Source organism: Scaptodrosophila lebanonensis, unplaced genomic scaffold (genome assembly GCF_003285725.1).
Source record: "Scaptodrosophila lebanonensis strain 11010-0011.00,11010-0021.00 unplaced genomic scaffold, SlebRS2 tig00001415-arrow-pilon, whole genome shotgun sequence".
Taxonomy (NCBI): domain Eukaryota; kingdom Metazoa; phylum Arthropoda; class Insecta; order Diptera; family Drosophilidae; genus Scaptodrosophila; species Scaptodrosophila lebanonensis.
In genome coordinates this window covers 8567320-8588612 of record NW_022060742.1, presented here as the reverse complement: position 1 = coordinate 8588612, position 21293 = coordinate 8567320, and the positions used below count along the sequence as shown (strand labels likewise).

Sequence of the window (21293 nt, the reverse complement as noted above, 5' to 3'; positions counted from 1 at the left end):
TAACAATAACAATAACAGCTACAACAAAGCAAACAAAACTCGTCTGATTGATGCGAATATGGCGCCTTGCCTTTCCTTTCCTCGCCATGCCTTGCCCTTTGTTTTCTGTCTTGTGTGTCTTTCCAGCTAAATGGAAAGCCAGGCGCCATTTACATTTTATGCTGTGAATATTACGTATATTACGTGTCGTAATTACCGCTCTGTTTATATGCCGTTATTATGTCAAAATGTTGATTACGAAACGTGCCGTATGCCCTGCAAAAATCATGCTCCCCACATTTTTGCAGGGAACTGCTAATATCTGACGACATGGCGAGGGTATGGCATCCCGTGTTTATTAACTGATCGGCACATCGATAACATATGGTATATATAAGTTAACATACTCGTCATATATTGGGTACAGTATAAATCACTTAACTGCAAACATATTTGATATGAAATCGAAACTGTTGTGTGAAAATCAATCATTTGGATTCCACTTATCAAATGGCAAGCGTACTTCTTTGTATTATATTTAAAATATTTCGAAGCAGGCGTCAAAAGCATTCTGGATATTTTTTCAAAACTTACAGACGGGCTTACTCGTATGTTTTCTACGGTATTTTATTAGGCCTTGAGATTGAATAACACAAAATATTTAGGTTCAAAAAGTATTTGTCATGCAATGCAACATATGATCTGTTGAAAATTGCGAAAACTGTAAACTAGATTAGCCTTTGAGCTTCACAATTGACTTCAAATTTGGTTTTTGAGAGTTTAATTTACGACGGTATATTTCTGAAGTTGAAACTTTATAAGTGGAGTAAATAAAGGAATTTCAAAAACTATTTCTAAAACTAATTTTATAAATCTTAATAGGAATATATTTCTCTCAATTTTTAGGACGTTATACGCATTATTCCACAGAATTCCTCAAAAGTTTAAATGGAAACTGCTTAGTATGTTTGAATATTTTTGTAATACATTAATTTTAAAAGAAATGTATAAATTTTGGATTGTAACTTGGTCAGCTGTTTACTTTTGGGGTTTAAAGTTTGATCATAACCTATGTATCTTTTCTTTTAAGTCGAAAGCCCACATTGTAGACACATTAATTAAATAAATAATTACATAAATATTGTTACATTTTTATTAAAGAGTAGCGCGATTTTTAACAGTTTAATTCAAAAATTTTAATTTGACGATTTCAATGAAAACTCGACTGTACTATCACGACTTTAATTAACTTTAAAACCCATTTAATGAGCCGTAGAAAAAGGTTCTTATCAGAAGGCACATTAAAATTGAAATAAAAAACTTGACTAATAAATACTTATGTCAAACAACTCCGTGTTGTTAGCACTCTTGCCAAATTGTTGCCTTTAAGATAATTTTAGAGTAGAACTGTGGCAACATAAATTCAAACAATCGCCTGACAAGTTCACCAAAAACATTATGCGCTACATTTACGAATACAATGCTATTGTTGCCATTGTTGTGTCATTGTTGTTATTGTTGTTATTGTTGCTGCCGATGTTGTAGGTGTGTCCAGACGAGCGCACGACGGGCAGCTGCCCAAACACACCCAAAGCAGTCATTGCTGGTGGTGGCAATCAGGTTTATCTCACACAAGATAAATTAGAACTTGAAGCAAATAAATCGTAAAGATTATGAAAAAAAAAATCATAAGTATAAAATAAAATCTACAACCACAAGCGGCAGGTCAGAAGGTAGACAGGCTATGGAATTTGGACTCCACATCAGCATCACAAGAACGAAAAAAATAAACCATATAGAAACTAATTAATAAATTTCAAAGCTAGGCAAATGTCGCGCACAGTGGGACCTCCAGCAACTCAGAGGCGCCTCTGGAATTTCTTTATGAAACAAGCGCGCCATAATTGATGATGTTTCACATCCATTTGAGTGGCGACGTCATGGATTAGAGCGGAGGGAACGGAACTAAGCTATGGGTTTACTTGAGCCCGAGCGCGGCTGTCGTCTCGTCCCTCAATAGACAGATGAATGGATTTTTAAATAAGAGAACTGTGACTTGCATTTGCCTTTGAATAAAAGTGCAGTCTGTGCTGTTACTGTTGTTGTTGTTGCTTGTAATTTTAATTAAATTGCACTAATTGTTCGGTTTCATAGCCAGCCAGAGCAACTGCAATTATCTTATGTATGTTTCTCAAGGCGAACGAAAGGCGTCAACTTTTAGCTGCGCCATCAACCTACCTTGGCCATGCCCTAGCACAGTGGGACAAGATGATGAAGTTTATAATTATACTTATAATTTCAACAAAGCATTCTAGAAGCTTTCCTATAAATAATTGAAAAAACATTAAGCCAAGACTATACTACAGTTTTGAGCTACAAAAAGACATTACAACTACAGTTTTATATTTGATATAAAAAAATAAAACTCAAAGAATAATCATTATTGTATAAGTTTTCTAAGTTTGCTCATCAATAATGATTATTGGTTAATTTGTAAAGTAAAACTCAAAATTAATCATTAAATTTTGGGCGAATTAATAAAATTAAAAAATAATCATTATTTTGTTATTTTTTTAATAACACTTATAATGATTACAGTCCCTGCTTAAAAGAACTGGTTTGATCGAAATGCAAAGAGATGCTCTTGCACCCCATTGGCGCATTCCCTCTTTGCAAACTAATTATTAATTTTTTTTGCCTTAGTTAGGAAGATATTGAAACACAAGATTGCTTATCGAATCAACATTTCAGAAAAAGTTTGCCTTCAACTTTAAGAGCGTTTCAATATTACGAACGTTATTTGCTTGTAATTGGAATTTTGTTCGTAATTAAAAAATCTGCTCGGTTTATGCGTCGTCGACTGATTTGCATTTAATAGAAACAACTTTCGGGCGCCGCACGGGGGCTGTAGTTTAAAGCTGTAAGGCGCCATGGGGACGCCCCACTGTTGTAAACCAATTTCTGCAAACATGTTGCTGTTGCACGTTTGTGTGTGTGTGTGTGTGGCAGCGGTCGCCAACTGGGTGCAACTACGCGAGCTGTAAGTAATAAAAATCCAGCAGCAGCAGCAGCAGCGACTACAAAAATAAAAGCAACAACAACAACAATAACAGAGCACCATAATTGCCAGTTCCAATGCACGTTAATTAACCTCTTTTTCATGTTTGCCTCGGTTTGGTTTTCTGTTGTTGCTGTTGCTGTTGCTGCTGAGTCGCTGCTGAGTCTCTGCTGCTGTTGTTGTTGTTGTTGTTGTACTTTTTCCACAACATTTCGCAACTTGCACAAAATTTAAACGTTGCCAATCAACACACACACACACACACAGACATACGCACAATACGCCTGCGGTTGCTGCTGCTGCTGGTCTTGTTGTTGTTGTTGCTGGTATTACTGCTGCTGGTGTTGTTGTTGCAGCTTCCTGCCTGACTCTGCCACCTGATACGATTTCATATTTGTACACTCCACTTGGCATGGCCCATCACTAAGGCATGGTCATAACTGCACATTTTCATTGCTTGCCATTTATTTTGCTTTATTTTTTATGAGCCCGACCAACAATTTGTTGTTGCTCCAATGTTGCTACCATTTGTTGCCATGTTGCTGCTGCTGTTGCTGCTGCTGTTGCTTTCGTATTGATTGCATGCTCAGCGCTTTCATAATGACAGTTTCAAGTTCTAAGCCAAAACTGCAGTCAAGTCCGGAGTATACAAGACAGACAACATCAACAACATCAACATCCACTTCTCATCTCGTCCCATCGCAGCAGCATCCTCGACAGGCCTCATCATATGCAGCTCATGTCCGAGTTGTTCTAGATTTTGGTGCACACAACAATTTGTTGTAGCTGCTATTGTTGTTGTTGTTGCCTTTGTAATTACAAAGAGCACAGAAAGCAAAAAAAGCAGAAATGTTGTTGCTGCTCCTTGGGCGCTAGTTGAAGTGTCTTTTCTAGTCTTGTGGTCGCCGGACAAGTTTTGAGTGGCTGGCTTGTCTGCGGCTTTTATTTTTCTTTTTGCACAGTATCTGCGCCTTTGGCCGGCGCTGCTCTTTCTGTTGCTGTTGCTGTTGCGTCTTAATTGCGCAAATTAGAACGCATGGCAGCTGCAACAGTTGCAAGTTGCTAGTTGCTAGTTGGTAGTTGCAACCGCGTTGGGTGTTTGCTGGTACTTTGCTTTTATAGTGTGCAGCATAGGACAGCAGTGGATGGGCTTCTCTTGTGGTTGCTTATTAAAAGCATTAAAGTCTATTATTACTATAACAGCAGCAGCAGCAACAACAACAACAACAAAAACAGCAACAGCAACAAGTCATTGCACTTGCCGTTTAGGTTGTTAAGTAAAACAGGCATTAAACAAAATATGTCTTTGGGCGGTTAATTATAGTATTGCCAATTATCACGGAATGAGACAACGTTTAAAAAGCCAACAAAAGAACACAAAAACAATGTTGCACAAGCAAAGAATACATATGCTAATTAATCAAACTTTCCTAAATGGTTCTAAAAGTTCCAATTCATGAATCAATAACGATCATTTGAAAAACTAAATTTGTTAATTAAACAAATTTTCGCTTTTAATTTGTTGATTCTACTATCAAGCCATTCAACTACTTGGTATATTACTGGGTATTATAGAAAATTATTTAAATAACTTTTCAGATAAAATAAGTTATGGTCAGACATGAAAATAATTTGCACACCAATTTATACAATTTCCAAAGTCATAAATATATTGGCAGTTCAATTGAAGCCAAGTGGAATTCTTTACTAACATGAATATAGTTTTTTTCTGCAAATATTACTTTGGTCTTCACTTCCAAAATCCCACTTGTAAAAAAATAGAAATTTGTGTGCAAATTGTTTGCCTCATTTGAAATGAAAACAAACATTAACAAACAATTAATTGAACAAGAGATTGATTTTCGGCTAAAATGTAATGCTTTTAAGCAATATATAGTATTATATTATTTATCAGGGACCGCAAAAAATGATTATTTTCTTTTTTTTAAACGAAAAAATTATTCAGTTTTACTTTAAAAATTAACCAATAAGCATTATTGATCAGCAAAAAAATAAAACTGATAACAAAATGATTTTTATTTTGATCAAAAATAAAACTCAAGCTGTAATTTTGTCTCTTCCATAAGGATTGAGGACAAAATTTCTATATATCCTTTATCAGTGAGTGAGGGCAAGCATTTTTCATTAATTAATTTTGTGCCTGAATACATAAATATTTTGATTACTAAACAATTCATAAACTAAGCAACAAATTTCTACAAATTCAAAACAACAATCAATTATTTAAGTTACTGTTATCCATGGATTTTTTTATCATTCTTTGCCTGATTAGCAGAAAGTACAAAACTATTCTGTTGAGCCCTAATTCAAGTTCTTAAATATTTTTTGTAAATTTTGTAATCCCCAAACACAAACGCAGTTTGGAATTCCAAAAATGTAATAACAAAAAAAGTTTGCAAAATGGATTTTTACATCCTTGCTTTGTTTTACGAGCGCTGCCGATTGCCAGAACAACAAACATGAACCAGAGACATGGTGGCATTGACTTTGGGTCAAAGTTCCCGGTACATCCAAACATCCATACAAACGTACAAACATACACACATACATGCATATGAGCATATGAAAGAGGAAAGGAAAACGCGTATGTCTGGCAGATTTGCAGCTGCTTGGCTAATACAATAATTCTGCATGAAATTGAAATTGTTTAAGAGTCAACAAAAAAAAAAAGCACAATTTTGTTGTGGTGGGTAAAAGCTGTTGCGATCGAAAGTAAAAAAATATATAGTATATATATGTATATGTACAGATTGGTATTTTCATACTCACTTTTTGCCGCTCTGCAGAAAGATATCCAATTCGGCGGACATTTTGCAGCACAAAGCCTTGCGAAAGTGGCCCTGTGAGCATTTTGTGTTTATAAGATGGCCCTCTGAAAATGGCAGGGAAGAGAAAAGAAGAGGAAATTTGATAAAAATTGGTAATTAACAGAAAATAACAACGCGCGAACAAAGGAGCCAGAACAACACCAACAACAACACTCGACCACTTCTATGTTAATTAACTAAAAGGCCAAGTTCATATCAAAGGGAGCAGCAGAAACAGCGGCAACGAGAAACAGTAGCTTGTTAGTTAAGAATGCCGACAGCGGTCGAAGCCAAAGCGCATATCCAGCGGATACATTTTGTATCTTTTTGTGCGTTTGTAGCCGCGTTCGCCGATAAAGAGAGCGACCAAAGTGCAACAAAAACAAAACAGAACAAAATAAGAACATCAATACAGAACAAAAACAAAAAAGGAGAATTGAAAAAAAAAAGAAAAAACTGCAAAGCGGTGCAAAAACTTTTGCGCCTTAATTGGATGAAAATTGTTCAAATATTTAAAGCACACACAGACAAACGATTGCATTTGCAAAGCTACAGCTTAAGGTCCCTATCCGTCTTCGCAACCCCTTATCCTTTTGCGCACAGAAAGGAAACACATAACTCAAAATCCCAACGCGTGTTTAGCAAAATCCTTGCATCGCTTACTTGCTCGCTCCTTGGCCTAATCAAAATGCCAACCAAAAGCAATTCAAGTCAACAAAAACAAAATAAAAGGGAAGGGGAACACAAGACGAAGTGGAAAGGGAAGGAAAGGGCTCCGGCTTGAGACTGCTGTAAAACCTGAGCCGTGTCTCTTGGACAGCATCTTATGGCGTGTATGCAAAAATGAAATACAATTTTTTTCTTAATTTTTAAACGAAATTGAAATTTGAACTTTTTTTAATTAAACTTTTTAGCCCAGACACGCAAAATCGAAGCGCAGTCTGCAATTCAATTAAAATGCGGGTGAGTGATGATGCTTCTTGATGCTCAAGTTGCGTCGGCGCAGCACTCTCATATACGTGTACGATAAACTATAGTATAGTATATTGTATGGTATGGAATTTTACAAAAATTTAATCATCTTTGTTTTTTGGGAAAGACGGACAGGCGCTGCGGCCTCCGTCAGACAGTGGCCAACATTAGGCGGTCGGGTGGGCGTTGCCAGTCTCTGATGTGAAACTAAATTGAGCTCCAGACGCCGAAAGAGACGATAAGCACAAAAGGTAAGAGGTCGATCGTACAGGACAGACAAACAGACAGACAGACAGATAGACGGACAAACGTACAACCTCATAAGCCTGGGCACTCACTCTCCATTTACTGGGAGCCGAGGCCCGTTTTGTGATAAATTTGTTTTGTGGGGCATAACGAAAAATATGTTCGGCCGCTTGAAATGCAAAAAAAAAAACAACCTCAAAATTTAAAAAGCGGACGAGCAACGTCCAAATGCGCGGGTGCTAAGAAAGCGACGACGCTAAAGCTAAAAAAAAAAGGGTAATACTGTAGAGTTCAGTTAAAAGGAACATGGGAACACAATATCTGAAGCTGTATTAACAAAGATGAAGAACATCAGTTTATAGCAAGAGATTTGGAATAAAGAGAAAACAACATTAGCTAACCTAACAAATCTAAATCGATTTTAGAAATAAAGTATGCAAACGCAGTATTTCAAAATCAACTATCACAATGGTATCAAATGAGTATGTATATAGTATCTGAATATCTATACAGTACCACAAATTACTCCAATTTTAATGGAATATATTATACTAAAATGAATTAGGCAGTTAACATATATTAGCAATTGAAATTGCTGCAGCATAATACCAAAATATTATGAAAAGGTAATTAAATATCGAATTCTTGATATTGAAATCTTTAAATAATATTAAATATCATTAAGATATAAACGTTTATTCTATATTATCTTTTTAAAAAAGGAATCGAAATGGCAAGTCATATTTATACAGCATCTAAGAGTTTTCATAAAATCATCATCAAATAATCATTTCAGAGAGGCGTCGAAAGAAATCACGAAAAAAATGCTTTTCTTTCGAAACAACAAGCGTTCAAAATTGTGAGAACAATAGGTAAATGGAAAATTCGATTTTGTTCAACAATTATGCGAATGTCATTCTAAATATTAGAATGCCTTGAAATCTAAATAAAACAAATTCTAAATCAAAGGAACAGCACAGGTGCTCGGTCAGAATCTATACAAGAGTATCAACAAATATACATTTGAGAACAATTTACTCAACAACCTAAAATGATTTGCTCATAATCGATCTTCACTGTTTGCAAACAGCTCTAAAATCAGTCGCAGGTTCTCACATATATATCAAAGTCTAAACGTAAGTTATGATTTCCTTTTTCGCAAATGAGAAAAAACTTGTTAGCTCATCTTTTTTTGGTCAATACTCACTTGTCTTTTCCTGGTAGTAGTGGTCATCGGTATCCGTAAAGAACCAAGTCTGTAACAAAAACAAAAATGTATGTTGCATTATAAGTTGATGAAAAAATGTAGAGCCTCAAATTGGAATTAGAAACTTTCGGCATTTACATATTGTAAGCGAATATTATTAGCACAGTCTATAGATTAATTTTCATGTAAATTTACAGAACTATCATGGGAACCAAGCTTAGAAAAAACTAAACTTTTACGCATCATAGGCTCGCCACACAAATCTACATATAATTATATATTCCATCCAACAAAAACAGACCAACCGAACCGTCTTACAAGAAAGCGCCGACAATCAGATAAGAAAATTCCCACACACACACACACACCCAGACTTACACACTTTTCTGGCTAGAAACCGCCAAGAAATAAGTCAAGCAAAAACAAAAAGACGTCTTGAAATCAGTCAGCACCTTGGTCTGGTTCCTCTCGTATTCTTCTTTACCTTTATTGTAAGGGTCTAACCCTACTTGTGGCCATTGCTGGTGCCGGGTTTCATGCATCGCTGACTGCCCTTAAGAGGGAGAGTCTGGAAGCTAGGGAACAAACACATTAGGGGACTCCCCAAGTGACGTGTTTTGTAATTAAAGTAAAATTTTAATTGCAAAAATGTTGCGCCACTCAACAATGAAGGTAGAGCCTAACTCGCTGCCCATTTCGAGACACCTAATTGGTTCAATGACAGGCATGCTGCTTGCGGCTATATAAAGTCGGCTAATAGATTTGTCAGATCTACAACTCAATCGGGCCTGAGAGCGTCGATGAACAGAGTGAACAGAGAGGGCAGACTCTTTTAATAAGTTTTCTGTGTCAAATCAGGCGAAAATCGTTTTAAAATGTTGACAACTACACGAAGTGCTACAACAAGCCAGCAACAGCTGAAGTTGTTGTTGCAGTTGTTGTTTTTGTTGTAACTACGTTGGGCAAACAATACACCCGCCAACAGAAGGCTTTTCAATGCGCGCCAAGTCCACCAAAAGAGTTAGAAAGTCGAGTCAAGTCGAGTCAAGTCGAGTTGAGTCGAGTCGAGTCAGTTGAGTTCTTTATACACACACCAACCAAAAGGCAACAACAGCAGCAATAACAACAACAACACCAGCTAAAGTAACAACAACAACATTTTATGCCTGCTGAATTTTCATGGATTTTCCCCATTTTCCATTGGGTTTTTCTTTTTTAGTTTTCCATGCAACTTTTTCGTTAGTTGCCTCTTTACGCTTCGGGGCGAAAAATGTTAACACCATGTTATGTGCAATTGTTTTTGTTGCTGTTATTGTTGCTGTTGTTGTTGATTCCACTGTGTCTGTTGCACTACACTTGACTATTATTTAATTTATGTGGACGCTAAAACTGTTGACAAACGATATTACAACAGAAGAGCAGCCAAATTTATGGCTAAAGTTGCCAGCTACATAGTAGTGGCTAAGATAGACTTTATGAGCCATTGTCTAAAAGGCTTTAGTCAAACTAATTAGCTGAGCTACGCCCGCTGGTATGTGGCTATAGTGCCAGCCCCGTTTCTGGGTCCAACTAGGTCGCACTTTCTAATGGCTAGCAAACAGGTAAAATCAATTTAAGCCAACATTGAAAAACCAACTGCTACCTTATAAATAGAAGCGAGTGGGAAAGCTAGAGACCGACTACGAAGCACTCTGTTTCAAGGTTAAGTTTATGGCTTTGATATTAAAATTGAACTCACTTCCACTTTTATTTATGGAAATACTTCTGGGATGTTGGTTTTGCACAAATAACACATTTTTGAAGCAAACAATGAGATCGAAAATGTACTTAAACGTCTAGAAATCCTTCCTATTGCAGATATATTAGCCTTTTTTATTTCTTTAGTTTTATTTAGTTTAAGTTCTCTATTGTATTGTATTTTTTTTTTTCTTTTTTTTTACATCGACTGCATTGTTTGTCTATGAAATAAATAAATAAACAACACTAAAGCTGTTCAATCGAAAAAAACATAGGAACAATATTTTTCAAGTAAACTTTGATCATTAAAAATAAACGTTATATGCATAACAATAAGGCAAGTCTATATTTGTGTCTCCAGCTGTAATTGTTCAGACGATATATGTAGACACTAATACGTACAATTTACGATATTTTACAAGCTAAAGATCTATAGCTTTTGTGGCTCAGAAGAGATGGAAAGAACACTCTATGCTACTTAGTAAGTAAATTTGCATTGCTTAGCCTCTGCGTGCTGCAAACATTCCAAACAAACTAGCATACCCCTGTTACCCTTTAAGTAAAGTGTATAAAAACGTGTCCAGCATGGACAGAGAAAGAAGGAAAGGATGGAGCTCAGCAGCAAATAACCTGAAAGCCGAGCATCGAAATGAGTTTTATGAGGAGAACTGCGCGCATAAATCACAAAACAGAAAGCGGACACACACACAGACACTCCTACATACTCGTACATACATACATGTATGTATGTATAAGGTAGATATGTACTTGTATGTGTATAGAAGTTGTAATTAGCTTTTGCATGCCAACGGCTCACAGAAAATCGGCGACTAACCATAACTGTCAAATGGAAATTGGCGCAAATGTTTATAATAAAGGCCGATGCAATGAGTTCATAAATTCATGCATAGCGCCCACCAAAATGTTTGCCCGTTTGCCCGTTTAATGCTAAACAAATTTATCATGCAGCTGTAGCCAAAGGAGTCAGAGTTGCAGTTGAAGTTGGAGCTGGAGCTTGAGCTGGCGTCGATGTTGCGGCAGGCATTCAATTGGAACGAAGCGATTGCCACAACAATTCGTTATGTTTTCAACGCCAAACGCCGAAACGCCAGCGCCACAAGCACCTATAAACAAAAACAAAAAAACAAAAAAACACAAAAACAAAAAACAAAGCCCAAACAAACAGCTGGCCAGCTGCCTGCCTTGCCTTGCCTTGCCTGGCATGCTTGACTAACAAACTGGCTGACTGTCACAACGGGCTAGACAAATGCAAACGTGGCCAAAACTACAGCAAAAGCAACAAACACCAGAAACAACAACAACAACAATGCAATGCATTTTCAATGGCAACCAATGTCCGCATGCGCCCCCACCTCCTTGCAGCCCGTCGCGCCACAGGCAAAAGGCTCTGTGGCTAAAAACTCAACTAGCTTTGCAACAACCATTGACGTTTCGGCCACTTTTTGTAGTAATTTTTTTGTTGTTTTTTTATTTTAGTTTTTTCGGTCGCGCCAAATTTAATGCCCCACCAATACAGTGGCTACGAAATTAAATTGAGCTGAGCTGCAAATTCCACATTCGAAACTAATTCAATTTATTAACGATGTCAAAAGTCTGGAAAATTGTGTTGGGAAACACTCATTTGAAAAATAAGTATTAAATAGTTAAGCTCCACTCATTTGAAAAATAAGTATTAAATAGTTAAACTCTTATTAGGGACAATGTTGAGCACTCAATTGAGTATTGGAATTTTGAACACAACTTCAGTTGAATTGTTTTCTACTTCTATTGCATAAAAAGCTTTGAGTTGGGAAACATTCGATTGTAATTCAATTAACTATTTCAAAAATAAGTAGTAAATGATTAAACAAGCTCGCATCCTATTCGAGGAATTGGGGATATATACTTACGTATACGTATATTTACAATATTTAGTTCATGTATTTTAATTCTACAAGAAAAATGATACAGTGGTACGAATTTAAGGCTACTTACGAGTATTTGCTTCTCTTGCATTATCTACGATTGTTGGCAGAGAACCATTCTCCTACAAAACTATTATTGCCGAAAAACCAAGCAACATGAAATATGACAACTCAAATAAACCTGTTTCTATTTTCGAATTCCAACAAATAATAAAAGCTTGAAAGCGATTGATTTCAGCATTAGTGTTCTAGCTGTGGGGAAAAATTATTAAGAACTCTTAAAACTCTTAATTGATCCCAAAAATGAGGAACACGTACCCATATTGCCAGTTCTTTACAAAACTATCTATTCATACACAAGCTTACAAAATAATTTGCACTTAATTATAGTATATATGTGTATTTAAATCGATGTAGGAAGATTCACAAACTATCAGAAGACCTATTTTTCTTAAATTTATTTTCTTAATTTTCTTTCCATCATTTCCAAAAAAAATGTGTCTGTCAATAATATTTTCCCAAAAACAAAACAGTATCATGGGGCCTATCAAATATAAATTGAATTGAGCTATGGATCGAGGCAACCTGGCCCCAAAATATGTAATATAATCTATAAAATATAAATTAATAATCATAATAAATATAAAATTTAATACAAGTATTTGATGGGCTTCTCTGAACGGCTTTTGTTGCATCGATAGACTTGTTTGTCGCTAACTAACTAACTGAATGAATAAGGATACATTTAATTTTGGTTTTAACCACTTGAACATTGTTTTCGATCACTGTGCACGCCCAAAGACAAAAAGCACGTGGGGTGCGGTCGACTTTGGCGCACGTACACCTTTAGGCCAAATGCACATTTTAGATGCGGTTGCAGCAGCTGCTGCCGCCACTACCACTAACAGCACCACCACTAACAACAATAGCAACAACATAGCGCAACGCGACGGCCTTACAAATGGTCCAGACCCGGTCGGTGCCGATACCAAATGCTCAGCGGTTTGCATTCGACTTTGTCTGCATATTTGTGCATTGGCTAGAGTTTTGGAGCCGCAACCCAGTCCCCATGGACGAATTTTGCCGCATTGTTGCTGTTGCTGAACAAAAAATTATTGCTGGGCGTATCCGCTTTGCTTTCTAATTTATTTTTTCCTTTTTCGTTAAGCAGGGAGTGAAAGTTGCTTGCTCGTAGCCTTCAGAAAAGAGCGTAGTCTGAGATAAGTCAGTATGTGGAAATGTATAAGAAATAAGCTACAATTGAGTCAATAGTACCAAAAAGTTATCAATAAACAATTGAAAAACTGGCGAAATAAAAATTAAACTTGAAGGATTGTTCACTGTCGAGTATTTTAACTGAAAAAGCATCAAAAAATTATGTAGATTAGGTGTAGAATTTGATTTTTAAAACGCATTTTGATGCTTTTTTTTTAATTATACTGCTATATTTATAACTTAATTAAACTTATAGTTAAATACAAATACAACTGAGACTAGATGTTCAGTCTTAAATACAATTTAACTTTTATAATTTACATAAATCTGTTATATTTGAAACCTTATGCTTCCCGTATGGTTCCATTTCAATTTGGTCGGGTTCTGATAATAAAACATACCTCATTATGTCCAAATAGCTAAAAATTCTATTTTTGCATAGGATGCTGTAACTTCAGAATTATCCTCGAGACATTATGTTACTTTCAATGACAAAAAAAAGCATTCACTGTATTAAATCCGAATTGGTTTTTTTTTTTGTTCAAATTTTAAAGACGAATTGATGACCTCCTGCTTTTTTTGAAGTCGGTTAAATACAAAAGAAATGTATGTATGTATTCTGTCGATTATATATATACAAGTATAACTTAAAATAACAATTTAAGCTGTACATTTATATATTATATTATATTCGTATATACTCGTATCTTGAAAATAATTTAAAGTTTGCTAAAAGCATTTCTTTTCAATTAAAAAAAAAAAAAATAAAATAATAATAATAATAATAATAATAATAATAATAATAATAATAATAATAATAATAATAATAATAATAATAATAATAATAATAATAATAATATAATAATAATAATAATAATAATAATAATAATAATAATAATAATAATAATAATAATAATAATAATAATAATAATAATAATAATAATAATAATAATAATAATAATAATAATAATAATAATAATAATAATGATTAATTGATTAATTCCAAGTACATACTACATTTTTAAACAGCATCTTTTAAAATTGTGAAATAATAGAAAACATAACATTTTGAAAACTGAAATACTTCACATATATCACTGCCTACTAGATGATTGGTTTGCCAACAATTTCCTTGTGGGGCGTCAAATAAAATCGCGGCTAAAGGTTACACAAATAGGTGAACGAAAACCTAGTATAGATATATAAGTAGAATCGCTTCGTGAATCATTCTGGATCTGGCACAAGGGTGTCACTTGTTCGCATATCATTTATCACACCCAGCGAAATAAACTCATCAGCAACTTTGTCCGCCCAACGACCACAACACACAACATACACAAATACACACAAACACACACACAAACACATACAAACACACACACACATATGCTTAACATGCCCATAAAAGTGGGCGTTGTTCGGTTCGCGTAATATTTCTCAGCTATTTTCAGCGGCAGCCGAAACCACAAAAAAGGTCAAAATTTTAATTATAGGCTACTGCCGCTTAATAACTGAGACTGCGATTGAGTTTCGATTGCTGTTGTTGTTCGAGTATTGTTGTTGTTGTTGTTGTTGTTAGTGACCCTGTTTTCGATTGCCCTCAAGGCTGAGGGAAGGCTACGCAGGCGCCATCGAGCAACAATTTAAGAGTTGAATTTTGTTGATGATTGCTAAATAAATGCACCAATTATGTGATTGACGAACTGACTGATTAACTGATTGTCTTTAAATTTATATATATATATATATATATATATATATATATCTGTATGTGGGTGTATGACAAAGGCAAAGGTTTAATTAATTCTGCATGGCATGGCAGTCGTGGTAAAGGTCGAAGCCAATAAATAAAATATGTCATGTACTTGTAATTAAATTCTTTGTGTCTGCAGAGCGAACTATCGCGTGTCCAGGATAATACGAATATCAGCAGCCATTGTTGCAATTACTTTCAATATTGTGGTTGTTTTTGCTCCTGCGTTTGTTGTTGTTGCTGTTGTTGCAGTCGCATGAAATTGAGTGCATAACGTTAATAATAATTGCTCTGTGTTTAAATATGCAACAGTGTCCACACACTCACACACATACTCGCGCATACACTGAGAGAAAGAGAGCTGTTTGCCGTTGGTGTTAAGTAAATGGCATATTAAATGACGTACGAAAAATGAGAAGAATAAACCTCAATTGGGAATGGGGAACATAAAAAGGAAGTTCGTGCGGAACGCTGACGTCGACGACGAAATTGTGTCGCATACTCGCACAAGCGTATGTACAATTGAAATTTCAATTTATTGCGAATTGAATTAAATTGAAGCGCATTAAAAAACCAAAAGCAACAATCAACAACAATGGACAGCAATAGCAACAAAAGCCCGTCAACCGCCGCACACACCAAACACTGATAGCTGGCAGAGGAGAGAGCTGGGGTAGGGGTGTGGGGGAGTGCTTGAGGGGTTGGGGAATGGAGAGTGGGGCTCTAGAAATTCACTTTGTATGCGTTGGTGGCACACGTTGGGCCCGCTGTCAGTTGTCAAAATTGAGCCTGAACAATTGAATTTTAATTGCGAGGTAAAAAGCAGCAACAAAAAAGAACACAAATATTGCACATACGCCGCGTGGGCGTCACACCCAAACAGTTTCATGTCCGCTGCTCCCATTTAGCGCATTCAATTGAATTTATAAAGACATGTTGCTATTTCAGAAATTGGGTTACGAAAAATTGAGTTGACGCTTCGAAAACTCAGCTTTGCAGTTTGTTCAAGCGATGCATTACGATTTGGTTAAGATTTCACATCGATTGTTGATTCTGCAGCTTAATAAAAACAATAATATTGTAAAACAGTTATAAACTTTTATTATACAGTGTATTGGCTAGGATGAGCTCTTAAATATTTAATAATTTCTACTGTCTACTTCTAATGCCTTTTAATATATTATAATATTTTTTTTTCGAAGAATATAATAAAACATTCGCAGAATAAATTCAATTTTTCAGTGATCCATCCAATTTTAATTGAAGTGATATTTATGATGATTATTGTGTTTTATTGGAATTGTGAATATATTTATAAAATAGCTTCTTAAATATTATTTTACTTTCTGTAAATGAAGCTAAGATGCAATTTTTGAAAAAAACATTTTGATGTTTATTTCTGAATTTCTATGTGAAAATACTCAACCGTTGAAAGAACCGAATTGTATTAGAACAAGTAAAAAAGCTAAAGTCGGGTGTCCCGACTTTGAAATACTCTGTACATATGTTTACAATAACTATAGAAAATAAAAAAATTAAGAAAATAAAAAAAAAATGTGATCGATTTTACCTCTCTCGGTATTCGAACTCACGTAAAGGGTGTATAATTGAACATTTACATAGCAATTGCGTCTGTGTGAGTGTATGTATGCCTATGCGCATCAATTCGTGTCTGTGTAAGCATTTTCGCAGTCAACCAAACAGCAACATCAACAACAGCCGCGGGCAGCGCTTGAGCAGCGCTGCAGCAGCGCTGCATCAGCAAATATATTTATGGCTATAACTTCTTGTTAAATCGGTCTATCATAATGAAATTTGGCATACGGACACATAATAACCAACTGGGGGTATTTCCAAAATTTTAGTTCGAAATTCCAAGAATTACGGGAGTTACGATTTGCGGGGTAGAGGGGGGAGGGAGGGGAATTCCAAAATATACATTTTCTGCGTATTCACATAAGGCATCTGGGACTAAAATTTGGTGTTCCTAGGTCTTATAGTCTCCGAGATATAGGCGATTATACGAATGGAAAATCGGGAAAACCCCCATAGGGGGGAAGTGGGGGGGGAAAATCAAAAAAATAAAACAAACTCGTATAGAATACACACATAACGCATCTTTGTGCAAAATTTGGTGTCTCTATCTCTTATAGTCTCTGAGATCCAGGTGTTCATACGGACGGACAGACGGACAGACAGACAGACAGGGCTAGATCGACTCGTCTCGTCATGCTGATCAAGAATATATATACTTTGTGGGGTCTGCCACGCCTCCTTCTGCCTGTTACATTTTTCAGCTCCCGCAAACCTAATATACTCTTGTACATTTCATGTACAGAGTATAAAAAGTGATATTTTAGAATGGAAGCTCCCCCATTACTTCACCTAGGAGTTTTATTAAAAATGTGCCAGCTTGCTTAGTCTCCAGTAAATCGTAATCAATGCACATATCTCACATATTCTTTAACTCTCTAGGTATATACTTATAAGTAGAACAGCAGCTCAGACACACACACAGACACAGACACATCTGTCACCATATGTGTGTGTGTGTGTGCGCATTAAAACTGTCATTACTTGCCATATTTATGAACAACTGACAGCCTGACTGAATGAGTGACGGACTGCTTGGCAGTCGTCGTCGTGGTCGACGTTGCCGCGTGCAAAAATCCCAAAACACAAAGACTGGCGTCGTCGCCTCCCCTCCCCCTATCCGCTGCTGGTCCACTGGACAGTGCAAACAAAAGCCACTGCCGACTATCTGCTTCACTAACTGACTGACTGGCTGACTGACTGACTGGCTGACTGTCCGACTGGCTGTCCGTCAAGTTGCCACCGCAGCTCCTTGTGCTGTGCAACGTGTTTTTTGGTGTCAACAACGGGCTGTGGCAGTGAGGTGTGCTGGGGAGGGGCCACAGACGTGTCACTCTTGCTCCCCTTCACTCTCCTCTCTCTGCCTCTCCCTCTCTCCGCCACTCTCTTCTGTCTATGTTTGTGTGCGTGCTGAAAGCCAGCGAGGCGACATTAAAGCGCAGCAATGGCCAACAACGATCCACCGGCGAGTCTATAGGCCGGCGCAAAGAAGAGTTAATGAGATTTAAGCAGTAAACCAAAAGACCGGCGAGACCCAAGAGCTGGACATGGCACGTTATGAATTTAATAGGCCTGCCTAGGGAGCGCAAAAACCGAAACAAAGCACAGAGCACGCACACACACACACACACACACCAGATCTGAAAAGACGGACCTCCTCCGAGCTCTTCACTGTGGGTCAGCGGACGTGGCAGCCAACGAGGCGCGACGGCAGTTGTCGTTACTGCGCCACTGTCGATCCGGTCGAGGGAGGTGGGGAAAGGGAGGGATGCGCTCTGAACAAAACTGTTGCCATCTAATGCTGGCAAAGTCAAATTTTATGACATTGTTGGAACGACACAGACACAGACACAGCCCAAGACGCTGACAGCGACTGATTTGTAGCGAAACAGTGAATAAATGGAAATTGTTGCTGCCACGGAAGTTGTTGCGCTCAACACATGTGGGCCTAATAAAATGTGACCAGCTTTTTGTTTCGAAACGCCGGCCAACATAAAAATTTGTGTACGCATTTCCCGAGAACTCAAAAAGCCACATCAAGCCGTGAATCTCACAAAAGTGAGTCAGCTGTGGCAGTGTGTCTGTTTTATATGAATTGCCAACTTTTAAATCAAATTTATTTCAGCTGCTCAGAAAGAAAGTTTGAGCTCACGTTAATGTTATGCAACGTCAAAATACAAGAATATATCAACAACATTTCATACAACTCTCACCTGCCTTTAAATGAACCTCGAACTCATTTGTATTATTTATCAATTAAAGCTTCCATCTCTAGGTATAGACTCCAATTTAAGGCGCTAACGAAACACTCATTCCTTTCGTTATCATTCGCTTTGGTTTTTTTTTTGTACCTCAGCACTGATAAGCTTGATATATAGAAAGACTAGCAGAAATTACACTTCAGGTTTATTAGCTCTAGTTGCAATACTTTTCTAGATCCAGGGGTACCGACTGTCAAACAGATACTTTTTTAAAATCATCCAAGCTTAAAGCTTCAAACATTCCTTGTTTCCATTTTAACCGACTTCAAAAAGGAGGAGGTTATCAATTCGTCTATATTTTTTTTTATGTTTGTTACCTCCGCACATTCGACTGGGTGGACCGATTTTAATGATTCTTTTCCATTTGAAAGCTGGTGCTCCCGAATGGTCCCATTTCAATTTGGTCCATAAAGGCATCCATCCACGAATAACTCAATAACACGCCCACCGATTTCAATGATTCTTATTTATTTTTTTTATTGGAAAGGATGTATTTCAAGAAGGACGTTCTCAATTCGACTGTTTTTGTTTTTTCTCAGTACTTTTCACTGGGTAAACCGATTTTGATGATTATCTTTGTATTTGAAAGCGCATGCTTCAAATGGCAATGGCATTCATGAGAAAACTTAGACATCACTCATTTAGCTGAAAATTCTATTCCTGAACCCGATGCTATTACCTCAAAGTCATCCGTCACTTTAAATGACAAAAAAAGCATTCACTGCACTAGACCTGAGGTCGGTTTTTTTTTATTAAAATTTTACTTGTCTATAAATCAATTAAAGTGAGATTTACTTGCATCTCATTCGCTATGCAAACTACAAGTACAACAATCAGCATTAACGAAGCCTCACCAATCAAGCCGCCTATCAATCAACGAATGATGAAGTTTACATGCCACCTTCATTAAATCGAAATTAGGGGCAACAAAGGAACAACCAAACAAGCCAGCATCCAAAGTCTCCACCCACTCGCAACCCCGCAAGACGCTGACAGTTTGTCAACCTGTGTTTGTTTGATTTATCAGACAACATTTGCGGCCCACGCTGACATTTGACATGCGTTTGCCAACTTAAAAGCGACAACTTGGCTAACAAATAAGCAACCGCTGCAACATGATGTTGCACATGCCACACTGCAGCTGGAATTGCAGCAGCTACAGCCACAGCCACAGCGGCCACAAAGGCAGAAATTGTGGAGTCTGCAAAATTTATGCAGCCGCGCATGCAAATTTGACTTCGTCTGACTGACAGAAGATTAAACGGTAGCCAAAACTCTCGACTCCACGAAAATTGCACGCGATTTTCCAAGCTGCATTTGAAAAGCGTTCAATCAAGACAATCAGCTTGTTTGGTAGCTGGCTCCCTGGCTCCCTAGCTCCCCGGACCGACAGACTGGACGGACGGGCTGCCTATTTGGAACTGTCGGTAATTTATGCTCATTTGTAAGCGTATGAAAGCATGAAAAATTTGACTGGGCCATGGCAATTTTTCACCAGCAACCAACTCTATTTCAGTGACTCATACTATACGAGTACGAGCCAGGCAGAAACACAAAGTTTCTAGTTGGCAGCAATTGCGGCCAATTGCTTTATAAATATAAATTAATAAGAGAGAGAGGGTTCCAATAAAAAAAAGTCAGACTGTCCTTTAAAATGCCTGCCAGTTGCTAACCAACTAACAAGCTGGCCACGCATTCAGAATGGACTGTTGCCCTTCTTGGGCACACGGCCTGACAGCGAGCCAAAGACTTGTTTAGTTGCTTTTGCCCTTTTATAGATGGGGCTAATAACAATGAGACAGGGCGGCCGGTTTAAGCCTAACTAACGTGGAAACGCACTCCGAAGAAGCGCTTCATTTACAATGGGCTGAAGGACTAATTAAACTGAATAAATGTGTTGCGAAACTGATAGCCATGTTGCAACTTAAATTATTTCCAAATTATTACCAATCAGAGCCATCACTGGGCCGGCCTACGACTGTCCGGCCTTACTAAGAGCAAGATAGCGATTCTTAGGAACCAATTTCCTCCCAAATTTATCAGCATTGTCCAGAAGGAGGCCGAGGAGTATTTCCAAATTCATCCAAGTCTCTGAATGGATGTAGTTTATGCGCAAAAACACGCAGAAACTATGGAAGGACGGGACTATGCAACAGTTCAAAGCGGCAACACAATGGGCCACATTTTTTCAAAAATATATTTTTTTAACAACAAAAATATCAATTTTATGGATTGACCGAACTTAACAAGGTTTATTTTTCGACCTATTTCAGTAACTCAACTATATGTTACGCTAAAAGGCGCATTTATAAAATCAAGATCTGGTAGGACAAATATGCATTCGTTTGAGACCTTGCATTTTCATAATAGGTACGTTTTCTTAGATAAGTTTTAGAAATCAACATTTTTAGTTAAGTCGTGCTAATCAGTATGCCAAATATTAAAATCCAGTATCTGCCATAATTTATATTCCAATCTTTATTTTGGCTCATCATAGTTTGCAATTAGCAAACCGTACT

At 37.0% G+C, this 21293-nt stretch overlaps 1 protein-coding gene across 1 annotated transcript in view; it reads right to left on the bottom strand.

Moving 5' to 3' along the window:
• The window catches only part of LOC115632334 (fringe glycosyltransferase), a 49431-nt gene that overhangs the window by 12637 nt on the left and 15501 nt on the right, over nucleotides 1-21293 (bottom strand). The window contains exons 3-4 of the mRNA XM_030529439.1: nucleotides 8291-8339; nucleotides 5828-5930 (exon numbers count right to left, since the gene is read on the bottom strand). Of these exons, the coding sequence (XP_030385299.1) occupies nucleotides 5828-5930; nucleotides 8291-8339 (152 nt within the window). The remainder of the gene's footprint in view (nucleotides 1-5827; nucleotides 5931-8290; nucleotides 8340-21293) is intronic.